Source organism: Caretta caretta, chromosome 3 (assembly GCF_965140235.1).
Source record: "Caretta caretta isolate rCarCar2 chromosome 3, rCarCar1.hap1, whole genome shotgun sequence".
Classification (NCBI taxonomy): Eukaryota; Metazoa; Chordata; order Testudines; family Cheloniidae; genus Caretta; species Caretta caretta.
Genome location: NC_134208.1, coordinates 151,926,947 through 151,946,583, shown reverse-complemented (window position 1 = coordinate 151,946,583; position 19,637 = coordinate 151,926,947). Strand labels below are relative to the sequence as shown.

The window sequence follows — 19,637 nt, the reverse complement described above, 5'->3', positions numbered from 1 at the left end:
TATTACACACCAATGCCAAAAATCTCTCATGGACTTCCTGCAGGTGTTAACAGGGGACACAAAAGAGAGTACAAAGATTCATACAGTCTATTTTCCCCAACATTATATATATGACATTAGTGGAAGTTTGCAGAACCCTGCAAAGCACTTCACTACTCATGGTAACAGGATATCCCCCACAAGCAATATGGAGTTGTTTCAGGCACTCAACCAAATAGATCATGGATATCTTATAGTCAGCTGGAGGAAATGGACACTCACCTCTGTCTGCAGAAGCTGGTTAATGAGGAGGAATCAGGTTTGTCAATACCATCCAACATTCTGCCCTGCATCTCTACAACTTTGGCATATGATAACAGCAACAGACTTGAGGAGACACACTCAGTGATTCAGGGACATCAAAGATTAAATGTTATTGCAGTGTAGCCTCAGATATGAACTACTGGATAAGCCAAGATGCCTCCATATGCAGAGAAAGTCAAAAACAACAGCATCACTCCTCCACCACTACTGCTTACTCTTTATAATGCTGGTAACTGAGTTGGCCCTTCTGGATGGAACCAGTGGAGGTACACTATGAAGGGGCCATTCACAATGCTCATGTTAAGAATGAAGTATGGTCTCTGCTCAGGCAAACAGATGTAAATAACCAATCAGCTCCTGGATTGACTTCAGTATCCAAGCATGCAACAAGGTCAGTATGACTCAGGACAAGGTTGGATATTTGCCAGTCATGAATGCACCACTGACTAAAAAATCTTTTAGATGTCCACAGACTAAAAACTCCTTAATTAGACTCTGAAAATACTGGGAAAAAATCAATTTATATTTTACGAAGTGTGTGTCTTTGACGAGGCATTGTATGCAGAGATACTGTGGAAGAATGAGAAAAAAATGATAAAATTCCAATCTATAATTATCAGAATGGGAGCATTTCATAAAATATGCAATATGATGTCAATCACTGGGAAAAGATTCCAATGATTTAGGAGTCCAGTATTACTGCTGAAAGTTCCATTGGGATGTACTGGAAGGACCCAAGCACCACTCAGCTGTTAGACTACTCAAATCAGTGTACGAGGCCCTGATGAGATTAGTCAGGAAGGGCATTTATACCTGGATGGAGGACCACCACTTGATTGATTTACAAATCCTCAATGACACAATCTGGATGGAGAAGCTATATGGCAACATAAACCAGTTGAATGATATCCTCAACCATTCATCCTGTGTTTGGATTTCAGCTTTTTAACACATACCTGAACCATTTGAGTAATGAAAACAGTGACTTATCAACATTCTGGATGAGTTAAACTGATATGGTTGTTGTGGTTCCTGGCCTTTTTCTCAAGCATCCAGAGAAGGTGACTGGGTTTCTTCACCTAACCATGATCGGAGTCATGATACCTTAGTGGTTTGGCTGATGACAAGCAGAATTAAACAAGATATCTGCTAGTGTTCTTCATACAAATGGCATGGTTGGAGATAGAACATCCTGAGGTGTGTGATCATTTCAAAATCGGAAGCTTCTCTGTACAGATGGAGTAATGAAACCCTTTGGAAAAATTCCTGTAGATCAGGCCATTCAGGAGACTGTCAATAAGGACACACAGATAACAGATGGGACCAAAGAATTAAGTCCTCAGTCTGGGGCAGTGAACAGGTATTACCTAACTGTGGAGTGCAGAGATACCTATTTTTAGAAAACTAAGGCAAACAGTACAGGTCCAGACACCTGGCATATCTCATGCAGATCTTGAGCCACCCAGGTTAGAGAGAGATGAAAATGATGTCAGTCACTGACAGATACACTGGAGAAGACCTGGGTCAATCCCCTTGTAGAACTAAATTAATTAGTCCGTCTCTTCACTTGTTCTGTAGCTCCTGAAGATGTTAGCAAGGATCTGTGTGACAGGGCTCACTCGCTCTGCACTGGATGCTGAAGGGTTAACTCTACATTGTGGGCTGAGGAAACCATGCCCACTTCACTCTATTAGGCATGTTCCAGGTGCAGTGGTATAAAAGGGAGCAGCTCACCTCAGTTGGGGCTGACTGCTGGGGAGGAAGGACGTATTTTGCTGGCTCCTGCCAAGGATCAGCTGATGCCCAAGGCCGTGGGAGCCCAAGACACCGCAACCCAGGCAGACACCAAGGTACCCATGGAGACTTCATTGCATCCAGAGTCACCAGGGACAGCACAGACAGAGAATCTGGCGATAACAGAGATGCCCAGACCAGGACAGTGGGAACTATGGTAGGAAGCAGCCAAGCGGAATTTGATAGGTGCAGGGGCAGCCCATCCATATAGGTGAACTAGGTGGTCACCTATGGTGCCAAGTTAAATGGGGCACCAAATTTGAGCGAAAAAATAAAAAAAAAATAAAAAAGGTGAAAAAAAAATACAAATAAAATAACGAAGATTTCATTATTTCAATTCCTGTGTGCATACAGAGGAAATATGAATTATAATTCATTTCTCTACATTTGAGAATTTATTAATATGTCAAATCTTTTATTTACTGCAAAAGTAAATAATATTTTACCGAATTTTTTTTTCAATTTGTGATGTAGGGTCAAGATGACCCACTCTGCAATTTTGATTAGCAATAACTCAGCCACAATGAAACACATCTGCCAGCGGCAAGAGCTGCAACGCCAGTGACACCTAACTCGAATATACATCAAGGTCGCATAGCTGGAAATTCATGTAGAACGGAGATATTGCGAGTTGATACATGTCAAACAGTCATTTTAACACATGTCACAGGTAGATGGTTAAGAATTGAGCGAATACTGTAGAAAATTGTGTTTCTTGGTGCCAAAGAATAAAGGATAACATCTTTCAGCATTATATATCCAAAATGTGAGTGAGTATCTTTAAGTGTTCTTAAACCTTAGCGTTATTATCGGACTGTATAATTATGAACTTTTCTTTGTTATAACTGGTTCACATGTAATAAATAAGGTCCATAAAAGAAAAGTAACAGCGTTAACGCTTAATAGACTACGAAAGTGATGTCATCACACTCCAAGCAGGTAACCGTGAGGAAGTGGATTTCTTTCCAAACAACTGGTGTCAAGTTATAATGTAGAAAAAGGTCATTTTGTTTCTGTGTAAATGCTGTAGCTAACTGTTTTAATAGGTAAGTGAGTGTATGTTACTAATCATTGAACCTTTAAGCAGTGAAAAGACGTGTTGGGATGGCTGCACTGTGGTTTAAATTGCCAACCACGTGGTGGGTGTGTCAGCCATCCTTAACGCTATAATGCTTGCAGTCAGGAGCACAGTACATAACAATATTCAAATGCCCCATGGCAGAAACAGGAAAAAGAAAACCCTCAGAAGCTGAGTATTGTAATGAAAGGCTGAGAAGGAAAAGGACCAAGCAAAACAGCAGGGATCCTTCCTGAAATATCTTCTCTTTAATCCAAATAAAAAAGGAAGCAGTTCACAGCATCCAGATGAAGGAATTTTACTTTGAGATGAGGGTAGCTCACATCCACAAAAAGGAGTTTGGAAATTCAACATGATAGAAACTTACTTCTAGATGAAGGCAGCTCACAGCATCAGACTGATATGGAAGTGGAGAAAATTTATTTACCTTCAGAGACACATGAAGAAATTGAAGTAAATGAAGTAGAAGGAAGAAAGGATGAGGAAGCTACGAACAAGTTACAGTATGGGGACCCAGCTTCCTGGCCCAGATGTGATGACAGTGTGCAGCAAATTCTCGTGGAAATGGACCCGAACAAGTTCATGAATTTCCCTTCCCTGAGGATGGAAATAAAAGAAAATTCTCTGCTCAGCATTACAAAAGGAAACTCATGAATGGGGAAGAAATTCATCAAAACTGGTTATAATATTCAGTGTCGAAGGACTCTGTGTTTTGCTTTTGCTGCAAGTTGTTTAGAAATCAAACAATTGGTATATCACTTACTGAAAATGGTTCGAAGAACTGGAAAAACATATCTTCAATTCTCTCTTCACATGAAAGAAATACAGAACATTTGGAATCTTTTCAAAATTGGAAAGAACTTGAATTACAATTGAAAAAAGAAAAAATTATCAATGAAAATTCACATGTGATCAAGGAAAAAGAAGAATATTGGCAACAAATATTAGAGTGTCTGATTGCTGTAGTGAGAGTTCTTGATGTGCAAAATTTAGCATTCCGCGGCTGTGGTAGAAATGAAAAATTATACACTCCAGGTAATGGAAAATTTTTAAAATTTGTTGAATACCTAGCTTTGTTTGATCCAGTCATGAAGGAGCATCTATGTAAAATAACTGATCATGGAACACAGGTTCATTACTTAGGAAAAAATATGCAGAATGAACTGATTCAAATCCTAGGAAATGCCATTAAAAAGAAAATTGTAGAAGCTGCCCATTCTGCAAAATACCTTTCAATAATATTGGACTGTACACCAGATGTGAGTCATGTTGAACAAATAGCGATGATCATTCATTTTCTTGATTTGGAAACTCTGCAGATGAAGATAATGTTGAAGTGCTCATAAAGGAACATTTTTGGGGTTTCATACCACTGAAGGAGACGACTGGAGCATTTATGACTAAAATTATTCTACAAGAGCTTGAAACGACATTATCTGTTGAAAACGTACATGGCCAAGGCTATGATAATGGAAGTAATATGAAGAGTAAAGACAATGGTGTGCAAAGGAGAATGATGGAAATCAATCCTAGGGCCTTTTTTGTTTCTTGCAGTGCGCATTCTCTGAATTTGGTTGTCAATGATGCTGCTAGATGCTGTCTGGAGGCAAGCAGTTTCTTTGACCTGGTGCAACACATTTATGTGTTTTTCTCAGGCTCAACATGCCATTGGGAGATTCTGACTCGCCATGTGAATTCTCTAACTGTGAAACCACTTGGTCAGACAAGATGGGAGAGTCACATTGATGCTTTGTAGCCTCTTTGCTATGAACTTGGAAACATTTATGATGCCCTAACTGAAATTTCTGATCATACTACCAAAACAAAGGTTCAAAGTGAATTTCTACTTTGCAGTCTTTGATACTGCTATTCACTTGTTTGATGAAAGATTTCAACAGATGCAGCAGACAGAGTTAGTGTTTGGCTTTCTATATGATATCCACAGCTTGCAAAAGAAACAGCAAAACAGATAAGAGAATTTTGTATAAAACGGAGTCGGCATTGACTCATGAAAATTCAAAAGACATTGATGCTACAGATGTGTAGTGAGCTTCAGGCTTTTTCAAGATGACTTAAGGAACATTCCACTCCTGAAGAAGTACTGAAGTTTGTTTGTGAAAATAAACCCATAGACAGCTTTCAAAACATTTTTATAGCTCTACACATTCTTTTAACTTTGCCGGTTTCCGTAGCTAGTGGGGAACGTAGCTTCTCAAAGTTAAAATTGATAAAAACATATCTGAGTTCAACAATGGTGCAAGAGAGACTTGTTGGACTTGCCACAATGTCAATAGAACATGAAATAGCTGGAAAACTGGATCTAAAAGAACTAGCGACTGAATTTTCAAAACTTAAAGCAAGAAAAGCCATGTTTTAAGAGCACAGAGTGTTTTTTATTTGGAGTGTTTGGTAAATACAGGTTAAAGTTCATTGAAGAGTTTTCTTATTTCTTTCTATATTGGATGTGGTGGTAATGGCAGTTAAAGCAGGATAGTGTAATGGATGATTTTGGATTTGTAGTAATAAAAATTATAATTAACATTTTAATGCATTTTTATTTGAAATCAGACTGAAATATCATCTAGCTGTTGTGTACAAATCTATTCTGAAAATGTCGTGTCTCTATTTTATCTGATCTCAGAAACATTGGCTGGACAGACGGATGGACAAACCGAATAATTAACCCTCTGTTTAAAAAAAAAACGGTTAAAAAACACTGAAAGGAAAAAAAGGGGAAAATATTTCCCAGTTTACTAAAAACCTCAGCCTAAATCTGCCCTTGGGTTTGGGGGTGGGGGGTGCCGATTGCATGGTTCACCTAAGGCACCAGTTGCTGGCAGCTAGTCTAGGGCCGCCCCTGGATAGGGGCCTGATTAGTGAACTGGAATTTTTGAGTCAGTGTGTTTTGGTTGGAAACCCCTCCTCCCCCTCCGACTCAGTGGCATGCACCCCTGCCACGACCAGGGCCCTGGGCTGGGGTCCGGCGGAGAGGGAGGGTCCAGATCGCCCTACCCAGGCCACCCCTACCCCTTTCCTGTGCGTGGTGGCCCCCATCTTGGCTGACCCTAGCCTCTAGGCCTTACTGCCCTGCTGACAAGGGTGAATTTACTGACTGGCCACTAGGCCTTATTGCCCCTGTCTCCCTGGGGCAAATCTACTGACTGTAGCTGCTAGGCCTTACTGCCCCGCTAGGAGGGTCAGCACTATAGACTGATAACTGGACCTTACTGCCTGCTAAGAGGGGAGAACCTACTGACTTTGGCCATTGGGCCACACTGCCCAGCTATTAGGGTGAGTATATTGACTTTGGTTTAGGAGGCTGTGTGGGACACACTCGCCCCGCACTTGACGGGTTTTTCCCCCCAACCCTGTCACAATCTCTTACATGCAAAGGAGAAAAACCCTACCACACATCTCCATTAAAAATTCAGAGATGGAAAATAAAAGAGCAGGCCCTGAAGTTCTATTGAAGAATATTGGATCTTCTGGCCTGATACAAACACTGGAGGTGTTTTCTTGAATGTTCTACCAGCAAGACTTCTTTCATCAAGTTCTTATGTGATGAATGGAAAAAGCCTTATTTCCTGGAGAAAACAGGTGAGATAATGTATATGACATACCAGGAGTACTGTATAACAAGCTTACCAAACTTTCTGGACTTGTCCTCTTCACAAAAATCACACACACGGATAATGTTACATGCAAAGCATGCATCAAAGAACCATGAAATCAGTTATTACTGTATCTGAGGACACTGATGTGCCAATTCTTACCCTTGCTTTCTTCAGAAACATTGGCAAAAATCTATGCCAGATCTGACATAAAAAATCAAATAAGGTATATAGATGTAACCAAACTTGGCATCACATCACTCAGAAAATAAGTCTGCTCAGCCCTGTTGGGAATGCATGCATTCACTGGTATGATTCTGTTAGCACATTTGCAAGATGTGGGAAAGATATTGGTGTAAAGTTAATCACCAGAAAAGAGTACATTTACTGAGCACTGGCAGAGTTAGGGTAACAGAGGTCTTATCTAAAGACCTTTCGACACCATCTTCAGGAATTCACCTGTACAATGTATGTTGCTAAGTCAAATATCACAGAGCTAAATGAGCTAAGATACCAGAACTGCTAAGAAGGGAGATGTTGAATATGGCCTGCTTCCTCTGTGCAAAGACTGCCTCTACCTGAATGTTTTGTGCCAGTTATGAGGCTGCTGTCTGGTGTAGGAGCCTGGAGAAGTATCCAGTCATAACCAGCCATACCATGGGGCATGGCTGGGTCATAGAATCATAGAATATCAGGGTTGGAAGGGACCTCAGGAGGTCATCCAGTCCAACCCCCTCCTCAAAGCAGGACTAATCCCCAACTAAATCATCCCAGCCAGGGCTCTGTCAAGCCTGACCTTAAAAACCTCTAAGGAAGGAGATTCCACCACCTCCCTAGGTAACCCATTCCAGTGCTTCACCACCCTCCTACTGAAAAAGTTTTTCCTAATATTCAACCTAAACAGCCCCTACTGCAACTTGAGACCATTACTCCTTGTTCTGTCATCTGCTACCACTGAGAACAGTCTAGATCCATCCTCTTTGGAACCCCCTTTCAGGCAGTTGAAAGCAGCTATCGAATCCCCCCTCATTCTTCTCTTCTGCAGACTAAATAACCCCAGTCCCCGCAGCCTCTCCTCATAAGTCATGTGTTCCAGCCCCCAATCATTTTTGTTGCCCTCCGCTGGACTCTTTCCAATTTTTCCCACATCCTTCTTGTAGTGTGGGGCCCAAAACCAGACACAGTACTCCAGATGGGGCCTCATCAATGCCGAATAGAGGGGAATGATCACGGCCCTCGATCTGCTGGCAATGCTCCTACTTATACAACCCAAAATGCTGTTAGCCTTCTTGGCAACACAGGCACACTGTTGACTCATATCCAGCTTCTCATCCACTGTAACCCCTAAGTTCTTTTCTGCAGAACTGCTGCCCAGCCACTCGGTCCCTAGTCTGTAGCGGTTCATTGGATTCTTCCGTCCTAAGTGCAGGACTCTGCACTTGTCCTTGTTGAACCTCATCAGATTTCTTTTGGCCCAATCCTCCAATTTGTCTAGGTCCCTCTGTATCCATATCCTATCCCTACCCTCCAGCGTATCTACCTCTCCTCCCAGTTTAGTGTCATCTGCAAACTTGCTGAGGGTGCAATCCACGCCATCCTCCAGATCATTAATGAAGATATTGAACAAAACTGGCCTGAGGACCGACCCTTGGGGCACTCCGCTTGATACCGACTGCCAACTAGACATGGAGCCATTGATCACTACCCGTTGAGCCCGATGATCTGGCCAGCTTTCTATGCACCTTATAGTCCACACATCCAGCCCATACTTCTTTAACTTGCTGGCAAGAATACTGTGGGAGACCATATCCAAAGCTTTGCTAAAGTCAAGGAATAACACGTCCACTGCTTTCCCCCCATCCACAGAGCCAGTTATCTCATCACAGAAGGCAATTAGGTTATAAAGGCATGACTTGCCCTTGGTGAATCCATGCTGACTGTTCTTGATCACTTTCCTCTCCTCTAAGTGCTTCAAAATTGATTCCTTGAGGACCTGCTCCATGATTTTTCCAGGGACTGAGGAGAGGCTGACTGGCCTGTAGATCCCCGGATCCTCATTCTTCCCTTTTTTAAAGATGGGCACTACACATTAGCCTTTTTCCAGTCATCCAGGACCTCCCCTGATCGCTATCAGTTTTCAAAGATAATGGCCAATGGCTCTGCAATCACATCCACCAACTCCTTTAGCACCCTCGGATGCAGTGCATCCAGCCCCATGGACTTGTGCTCGTCCAGCTTTTTTAAATAGTTTGGAACCACTTCTTTCTCCACAGAGGGCTGGTCACCTCCTCCCCATGCTGTGCTGCCCAGTGCAATAGTCTGGGAGCTGACCTTGTTCGTGAAGACAGAGGCAAAAAAAGAATTTAATTCATTAGCTTTTTCCACATCCTCTGTCACTAGGTTGCCTTCTGCATTCAGTAAGGGGCCCACACTTTCCTTGACCTTCTTCTGGTTGCTAAAATACCTGAAGAAACCCTTCTTGTTACTCTTAACATCCCTTGCTAGCTGCAACTCGAAGTGTGATTTGGCCTTCCTGATGTCATTCCTGCATGCCTGAGCAATATTTTTATATTCCTCCCTGGTCATTTGTCCAATCTTCCACTTCTTGTAAGCTTCTTTTTTGTTTTTAAGATCAGCAAGGATTTCACTGTTTAGCCAAGCTGGTCGCCTGCCATATTTACTATTCTTTCTACACATCAGGATGGTTTGTTCCTGCAACCTCAATAAGGATTCTTTATAATATAGCCAGCTCTCCTTTCCCCCTCATGTTATTCTCATAGGGGATCCTGCCCATCTATTCCCTGAGGGAGTCAAAGTCTGCTTTTCTGAAGTCCAGGGTCTGTATTGTGCTGTTCTCCTTTCTTCCTTGTGTCAGGATCCTGAACTCAACAATCTCATGGTCACTGCCTCATGTAGAAGGGTGAGCTGACAACAGAATGGATGAAAGGCTGGCCTGCCCCTGAGGTAGTCTTGCAGCTGAGAGCTTGTAAATGCATCATAGAATGCAAATTACCTGATTGCCAGTGCCTTACACGTGGACTCAAATGCTCTCTAGCACATATTTTGCAAATGTGTGATAACATGGATGTGACAGTATGGAGGACAATTCAGATAACGAAGATGAGGATACAAATGGAGAGGACATTCTAGTCAGCTGCTGAATACTGGATTGTTAGTGGGTTAACCTTTCATATTATTATGGGCTTGATACATCATTCAATATAGTTATGGCAGAACATACAATAATATTAGTAGCATTGAGAAAGCATCAACAACACGGAAAGATACATTTCTGTTAATTTTGTAGTATTTAGATGGGGGAGTGGGATTAATTACATGTTTTGTGTATAAAGAGTTGAAATTAATGTCTTCAACATGATACCAAAATGCTCCTTTTTGCTTACTACTGAACAATGTGTTGAATAATATAATCAAGTTTGTTTCCTTTCACTTAAGTCATTACATAACAAATCTGCTTATTAGGAATTTTTTCAAAAATTGATAGCTAACCAGAAAAACAAATAAAACCTCTAAATGGGCTCAGTTCTACCACTAAGTTACTCTTCAGAAAGATCCAGCATAAATCTGTTGACACAAAGCTGTTTAAAATTCAGGAAGAGATTTTTTTTCCCCACCCAAATTGGCACCAATGTGCAATTTTCTTATTGTTTAGTTCATAATTATGTACCTGGAGTTCCAGGAGAATACTTGACTGCAAATTCACACTCTTGGGAGTGGTACCATCAGAACCACTTATCAGGAAGGGGCTGTGCAGATGCCCTCTCACAGATTTGGATGTTCAAAGTAAGATTACATAATGGACCTAAGCGCTAACAGGTCTCAGTTTTTCCAACAATTTGAAACATGTCTTTCATGCCTGATTTCAAGTCACAGGAGCAGGAAAATCAGTTAATTGAAGATATGGCAAGGGATAATGGAATACCAAGAGCTAGAAAACTCTGTGACTAAGGGAAGTGACTTCAATGCTTGTACACGAATGCAAGGAGTCTGGGAAATAAAATGGAGGAACTGGAACAACTAGTGCAGTAGGTCAAACCGGATATTATAGAAACATGGTAGAATAGCACTCAGATGGATGCACAACTGGTTGGAAAAGCATACTCAGAATCGTTATCGATGATACAGAGTCAAGTGGAAAGGCCACACCAAATGGGGTCCTAGAGGGATCTGTCCTGGGTCTGGTTCTATTTGGTATCTTCATATATGATTTGAATACTGGCATAGAGAGTCCACTTATAAAGTTTGCAGATACCAAGCGGGGAGGAATTGAAAGCACCTTGGAAGACAGGATTAGAATTCAGAATGATGATTGACAAACCAGAGAAACCAATTAAAATAAATAGGATTAAATTCAATAAGGACAAATGCAAAATACTACACTTAGGAAGGATCAACAGCACGAATACAAAATGGAAAATGACTGCCTAGGACAGAGTACTGTAGCAAAGGATCTGGGCATAGGTGACAACCCCAGCATCCCCGGCTCCACCCCGACTCCACCCCTGCCCCTTCCCTATTTCAACCCCTTCCCCAAAGTCCCTGCCCCAACTCCGCCCCCTCCCTGCCCCTATTGGACTCCTTCCCCAAATCCCCGCCCTGTCCCCACCTCTTCTTCACCTCCTCCCCTGAGCACGCTGCATTCCCACTCCTCCCCTCTCCCTCCCACAGATTGTTACGCTGCGAAACAGCTGTTTTGCAGCAGCAAGCACTGGGAGGAGAAGCGGGGACGCAGCACACTCAGGGGAGGAGGCGGAGGCGAGCTGGGGTAGGGGGAGGAGCGGGGAGCTTGGCTGCCGATGGGTGCAGAGCACCCACTAATTTTTCCCCGTGGGTGCTCCAGCCCTGGAGCACCCACAGAGTTGGCACCTATGGATCTGGGGGTCATAGTGGATCACAAACTAAATGAGTCAACTGTACATAAAAGGTTGTTATCAAGAAGAGGGAGAAAAATTGTTCTCCGTATCCACCAAGGACAGAACAAGAAATAATGGGCTTAAATTGCAGTAAGAGATTTAGGTTAGACAACAGGAAAAACTTCCTTCTGTAATGGTAGTTAAGCACTGGAACAAAATTACCTAGGGAGGTTGTGGAATCTCTGTCATTGGAGGTTTTTAAGAACAGGTAGACAAGCACCAGTCGGGGATGGTCCAGATAATACTTATTCCTGCCTCTGTGCAAGGGACTGGACTAAATGACCTAACTGTGGTCCTTTCCAGGCCTACATTTATGATTCTTAGGAAAAATCAGTAACTAGTCTTCAGCTGTAGTGAGGGGTTTATATCAATTCATATTGGTTTACATTTTCAAGGTAATCTTCACAAGCAAAAGAGCTGGAAACTGTAACTTAATGAAAAGATGTATTTTTCCTTTAGATTTTTATGTCCCATACCCTGTGAAGGAGTGATCAACTCCCATCAGGCACATCCCTGGGTGGCAGCTAGGGGAACATCCCTGCATATGCCAGACAATTGCAAAGATCCAAATAAGGAGTCTCAGAACAACTGGAGGTATCTCTCAGCAGGATGTGTTGGGTCTCTGGTGGAGTGGCTCCTTCCATGAAATACCACACTGGTCCTATGAAAAGGACATCAAGGTGATTAAAGATCACCTTAAAATAAGTCTTGCTGGGGCAGATGAGCTCACTAACCTAGGGAGGCAGCTCAGCTAGAAGAAGGGGAAGGTGATCCATAAAGCTTGTCCAATAGATATGCTCATGTGAACTAATGTCCAGGTCAAGTGTACCTCAGAGTGAGCTCTGCAAGTGATGTACAAAAGCCTTGCCTGACTTGTAACCTGGACTAGGGCTACTAAATTTAAAGAAGTGAGTAAGCTGAGCTATGCAAGTTGGAACATGGAAATGCTAACTGGAAGAAGTTTGGACCTATGTGAGGTCTTAGAGAAGAGTAAATCTGACATGTGAACAAGAGACTAAATGGAGAGATTGTAAAGTTCAGATGCTGGAGGAGGGTTACAAAAATCTACTATTCAGTGAGTTCAACCTCCTGAAATGGTGTTGGAGTTATTTTGGATGAAACATGCAGAGGCATGTGATAGACGTTACCAGAATGGCCGATGAGTGTTAAACTGTGGTGAGAAGAAGTGACTATCCACACAGTAAATGGGTATGCACCACAGTTAGGAGATGATCAAAAGGTAAGAGGAGTTTTTCAATGAATTGTTGTGCTTTATTGGAAACATACCACACATACCACCCAAAGGTCAGGCTTGAAAAAGCCCTGGCTGGGATGATTTAGTTGGGGATTGGTCCTGCTTTGAGCAGGGGATTGGACTAGATTTGTGCCAAGAAGAAGTACAATTGATGCCATAATTGCTGTATGAATCCTCATGGAGTAGCACAGAGAAAAGAAACAGCAACTGGGCATGGTCTTTGTGGATTTGGAGAAGGCATACAATTGTGTACCAAAAGAACTAGCTTGCTGAATGTCCATCTTATTGAGGATATGTATAATGGTGACTACTGTAGTGAAAACCAAATGGAGCTACAGCAGAGAATTTCCAGTCGATATTGGCCTGCCCCAGGGGTTAGCATTGTGGTTTTTTGTCTGTAGTTGTCTTCAAAGGAAACCACCATGGATTATGTTGTTCGTTGATAAGGACATAAGAATGGCCATACTGGGTCAGACCAAAGGTCCATCCAGCCCAGTATCCTGTCTACCGACAGTGGCCAATGCCAGAGAGAGTGAACCTAACAGGTAATGATCATGTGATCTCTCTCCTGCCATCCATCTCCACCCTCTGACAAACAGAGGCTAGGGACACCATTCCTTACCCATCCTGGCTAATAGCCATTAATGGACTTAACCTCCATGAATTTATCCAGTTCTCTTTTAAACCCTGTTATAGCCCTAGCCTTCACAACCTCCTCAGGCAAGGAGTTCCACAGGTTGACTGTTTGCTGAGTGAAGAAGAACTTCCTTTTATTTGTTTTAAACCTGCTACCCATTAATTTCATTTGGTGGTCCCTAGTTCTTACATTATGGGAACAAGTAAATAACTTTTCCTTATTCACTTTCTCCAAACCACTCGTGATTTTATATATCTCTATCATATCCCCCCTTAGTCTCCTCTTTTCCAAGCTGAAAAGTCCTGCCTCTTTAATCTCTCCTCATATGGGACCTGTTCCAAACCCCTAATCATTTTAGTTTTCCTTTTCTCATGCCAGCATATCTTTTTTGAGATGAGAGGACCACATCTGTACGCAGTATTCAAGATGTGGGCGTACCATGGATTTATAAAAGGACAATAAGATATTCTCTGTCTTATTCTCTATCCCTTTTTTAACGATTCCTAACATCCCATTTGCTTTTTTGACTACCGCTGTATACTGTGTGGACGTCTTCAGAGAACTATCCACGATGACTCCAAGATCTTTCTCCTGATTAGTTGTAGCTAAATTAGCCCCCATCATATTGTACGTATAGTTGGGGTTATTTTTTCCAATGTGCATTACTTTACATTTATCCGCATTAAATTTCATTTGCCATTTTGTTGCCCAATCACTTAGTTTTGTGAGATCTTTTTGAAGTTCTTCACAGTCTGCTTTGGTCTTAACTATCTTGATGACTTAGTGATGTGCACAGAAGATTGCTAGACCCTGCAAATCAAATTTGAACAGTGGCAACAGAGTTTTCAGTAGAGAGGATTTAGAGTGAGTATTGGTAAGACTGGGGCTATGATAGCTTAGGCAGGAGGACCCACAATAAAAGGATATTACAGGCAGAGAGCTTAGAAAAGTGAAAGAACTGAAATATCTAGGATCAATGGTTGGTAACAGTGGTGTCCTCCTAAGTGATGCCTAGCATTGTTTCAAAGCCACAGTATAAATGGTGGGAGTTGACCCCAGTTCTCTGTAATAAAGAGATGTCCATGAAGGTAAAACTGTAATTCAACCCACTCTAATGTATGGAACAGAGACGTGGCCAGCCACAAGAAAAGGAATCATCCACCACAGAAATTAAGATGTTGAGATGGTCAAATGGTTTGATGTTCTGTGATAAAAAATGAAATGAGGTTGGGAGGTGCCTAATGCAGATTGTCCCAATTGAAGACAGGTGAGTGAGCTGAGAATACATTGGTATAGACATATCCAGTGAAGACCCAAAAGTTACATTGGTAGGAGGATCCTTGCGATGATCATGGATGGAAGATCACCAAGGAGGAGGCCAAAGACTCAGTACATGGACCAGATATCAGTGGACCTTAGAGAGAGACCAATTTTCATGACAGGCAGGTGCACAATCATGAGTATTGGAAGAAAGCTACAAAAATTGCTGACTGTGAATAGGGAAGTAACAAGAAGGAAGAAGAGATTTCTAGGTCCCCCACATCAAATTGTTGAGCCAAGTCTAGGAGTCTCTTGGGCCTCAAATACCAATTCTACCATCAAGTTATCATTATATAATATAATACTTCCTAAATGATAACATATTATACTAATATAAACACATTTCTGCTGTTAATTAAATCATTGTTGAGAAGAGTGAAGACATCATATTTCTGTAGGAGTTATAAAGTATGTAGATTAGGGAGAGTCTATTTTATTAAACGAAAAAGAGGTGTGGATGCCTATTTAAACACACAGGTAGACATTCATTACATGTTCTGGAACACAATGTACAATTTTACATTTACAGCAGTCCAGAGTATGACTCTGTGGAGATATTATATAAAAGAAGCCACTCTGCATGTTAAACATTTTTTGGGCTTCTCCCCCAACCTCAAGAAAAACATTGTTTCTCACCTATCAGTCAGAGGAGTTATAACCAGACGATCAGTGCATCCCAGAAATTCATTTTGGTAAATAAAATCAACATTTGTAATGGATACCCAAACTTGATCCACATCTTCCTTAAAATAAAATCGACTCTGCTTTAGCCATTCAAAATCAGTTACTGACTTGATATGCATTTTTACCTTAAACAAAAAGAAAAATAAGCCATAAATTACAGATGCACAGTATCCCAGTATTATGTCTTATATAACGAGTAACTGCATTAGAATAATAAAGATAGAACATTTCACTATACTTGCATGATCACCTGTTTCAAGCTTTGGTAGGAGTAAAACTGAAAACATTTCTGCACTGCATAAAGAATTTATTTTTAAAGTTTATAATTCAGAAAATGTTCTGATAATTTGAATCCACATATGAAACCTATTATTCACGTACAGTAAAGCTCCCACTGCTTTAACAGGAACACACAAAGCAAGACGATGAGGGACAAACAAAATACTGATATCGTAAATCAGCAGCTGATGTGTATAACTGGCTTAAAAAATTGTCATTAGCTCTGTGCATGTCCATTCCCCTTGCACTGTTTCAGAACAGTCTGAAGGCCAAGCTGCAACTGTCATAAGGGCCAAAACACAGCAGGAGGTCAGTGTGACACAGGGATGTTTTGGCCTACACCTCTTTTCTCCAGAGATGCTTTTTTCCTTCCTCTTGCTATGTGCACAGTAATAACAGTAAGGACATATGTACACTGCAATCCAAAGTGTGGTTGCAGAACGCTTAGGCACACTTACACAGTAGCTTTACCAAGTGGCATTGGAACAATTTTTATAGTGGGGGTGCTGAAAGCCATTGAACAAAACTGTAAACCCTGTATATGATGGAAACCACTTCAAGCCACGGGGTGCTGCTGCACCCAGCATCCCTGGCTTTACTTGGGCTAGCATGGATAAAAATAGTAGTGTAGACGCAGCAGTATGAGCTTCAGTAGCTGCAACCATACTTTGGATTGCAGTGCAGACACACCCTAAATGGTATAAGAGCCCCTATGTCAGCTTCATGCCACTGCAGAATCCCCTCAGTAAGTGGGCCGGTTAAAATGGGTTTACAAATCGTTCATGCCAGAGGAGCAGCATACTTCAGGCTAGCCCACACAGGTACAGAGGACTTACAACATATTGTTATGCTGGTGGTGGGGAGGGTTGGACAAAACCTCACCGAAGCTGGTAGGTGTAACTGCTGCCTTTCATTCATTTTAAGTGAAACAATGAAATTCCGAAATTTGAGTAGAAGCTGAACCATGTGGCCCAAAGCTATTTGCTGGTGACCGATATAGCAAACACAGGGGCTGCTGTTTTGATTGGGTGAGCTCTGTGCATCTGTGTGTGAGAGGAACAGCAGAAACAGAGAGAAGGACACAGAGCAAAGAAGCCCCAGACACAGCCAGAGAAGTCCTGATAAAGTGACACTGAGGAACAAACACTAAGAGACTTCTTGGGTAAAGTCCTGGCTGAAAAAGGCATGGAAATATGAGCAAAGAAACTATCTCCTGTATGATATCTGCTATGTTCATGGAAACAGGACTTTGTATATTCTTTATAAATTAACAGGATTGCATCAAAATACCTTCTACATTAATTTCTCCTCCTAATGGAAACTGACTAGATCATGAAAATTAGCTAAATGCTTGGGTAAAAAAGGGGTAACAATATTACTAAGCAAGTTTATTCAAGTCTTAGAAGAGAGTCTACTTATAAATGGAATCCTCCAAAATTAACATTCTTAGTAGTGCTATAATATATACATAGGTAAACCACAATTATTGAAGACTGATTATCTCAATTTTGGATTATCCAACATTTGTTTCTTCATCACAAATATTTATTTCATAAACTGAAATGGTTATCTAAAGTTTTCAGATATCATGTGAGACATTTGGATAATCAAGGTTTATTTTGTGTATACACAGGTGGAGTACAAACAGATACCTATGGTTAAGGTTGTGATTTTAAACTTTTTCTTGTAAATATTACAAGAATATACGAATTGCCTAAATATTCTAGTCCAAAATATCGTTTTGTGAAAACAGAAAAATTAAACCTCAGTCAATGTTCCAATACTTTGAAAAAAAAACAAATAGTGCAGGCATTTATGGGTATAAAAAAAGAATGTAAAACCCCACAAGGCAAAAAACCCAACTTTTGCCATTATAACAAAATTGATTGACAGTTCTAGGTTCTCAGCAGAAGGGATCAAAAACTTTACATTTGGCATAGCATAGAGATAGTTAAAATGTGTGGGTTTTTTATGGTCTCAGACATAAGCATTTAAAAAACATCTCTACTGCAACATTAGCCTGGATACAAGACTGATACAATTTTTTTAAATAATTGTATACCAATATTCTATTGACACTGACCTTTGTGTGTATAAATACTTTGTTTCACACAGCAGATAGATGCATACTGAATGAAATAATGCTCGAATTTCAACTTTCTAACCCCACTCATTTGGTGCTAGCCCTGTTTAAAAATTGGCATTTTTCCTTCAACTAGATTTATTTCCACTATCCTCCTCAAAAAATGAGTATCTAGAATATGTGTATATGTGTTTTTGTATACCATGTGTGTGTGGGCTTACTTTCATATTTCTATGCTTTTGTGTATTTGCTTTCAGGAGCCATGCATCATTTTGGTAGCCTTATCTGTTTTGAACCAACATTTTGTGTGAATTTCCTTGTTTTTTAAACGGACACTGTCCCCCACAAGCCATGGGGTCCTCTGCTTCCCATCTCTGCTAACCCCCAAGTCTATTGGCTCCTGTGGCCCCTGGATTTCCAACCCACTGTGTTCCCAGTACTCCCTCTCCTCAGCCTCCTGTTTTCCCTGCACAGCACATGGTCCTCATTCAGCCTTGTCCCTATCCCCATGGACCCCACTGCTCTATGTGTAGCGGGAGTGCTGGAGATCTGAAAAACAATGGATGGGGAGCCACAAAACATGCAGCGTAGGAACCCATGAGACTGGCAGTGCCAGAGAGTAGAGCACAAGTGATGAACGCTCTCTGCTGTCCCCCAGCCACACACCACTTCTCTCTCATCAAGAAGGAAATTACTTACCTTAAGTAACCAGAGTTCTTTGAGATGTGTTGTTTACATGTGTTCTACTACTGATGTGCATGCACCTCATGCACTGGAGATCAGAACACTTTAACCAGCAGTGTCTGTTGGTCGCACCTGCTTCCTGATGTCCTCGAGCCTCTCCCTCCACAAGGGAACAGAGCAACAAACCAATCATCAGGTCCTGTGCAATTATCAAGTCCAGGCTATTGGACTCAGCAGATGTGGGGAAAGGATGGTAGGTCTTCGAACACAAACAACACATCTCAAAGAACTCCATTTACTAACCGTATTTTTTTCTTCAAGTGCTTGTTTACACATGTTCTACTTCTGGTGACTCTCCAGCAGAATGTAATAGATAGACTCGCAGTACCCTCCTCTAAATAAACAAAGACTGCAACACAGCACTCCCAAATTGGGCATCTGAATGAGATGCCTAAACGAGAGAGTAATGGCTAGTGAAGATATATATTCTACTTCAAGTAGCAGCCCTACATATACTAGCTATGGGCATTCCCCTAAAACAGACTGCAGAAGAGGCCTGTGCTCTGGCAGAATGTGACATAACATGATCTGGGAGTTCTAAACTGGCCACCACATGACTTTATAGACTGTGACATCCAATTCAAGATTTTCTGATTTGAGGCTGCCTAACCTTGGATCTCTTTATAGTTAATAGCCTAGGGACTGCCTGAATTTTTATTTTATTTATTTATTTTTGGCTAGCACAAAACCAATCATAGAAATGCAGGGCTGGAAGGGACCCGGAAGTCATCAAGTCCAGCCCCCTGTGTTGTGGCAGGACCAAGTAAATCTAGACCCTCCCTGACAGGTGTTTGTTCAATCTGCTTAAAAACCTCCAATGTTGAGGATTCCTTGGAAGCCTATTCCAGAGCTTAACTATCCTTATAATGAGAAACTATTTCCTAATATCTAACCTTGCTACAGACTATGGCCATT

General features: G+C 41.4%; 1 protein-coding gene across 1 annotated transcript in view; it reads right to left on the bottom strand.

Moving 5' to 3' along the window:
- The window catches only part of DNAH8 (dynein axonemal heavy chain 8), a 598,059-nt gene that overhangs the window by 245,496 nt on the left and 332,926 nt on the right, over window positions 1-19,637 (bottom strand). Inside the window, exon 43 of the mRNA XM_048843472.2 lies at window positions 15,569-15,741. Coding sequence (XP_048699429.2) covers window positions 15,569-15,741 — 173 coding nt within the window. The remainder of the gene's footprint in view (window positions 1-15,568; window positions 15,742-19,637) is intronic.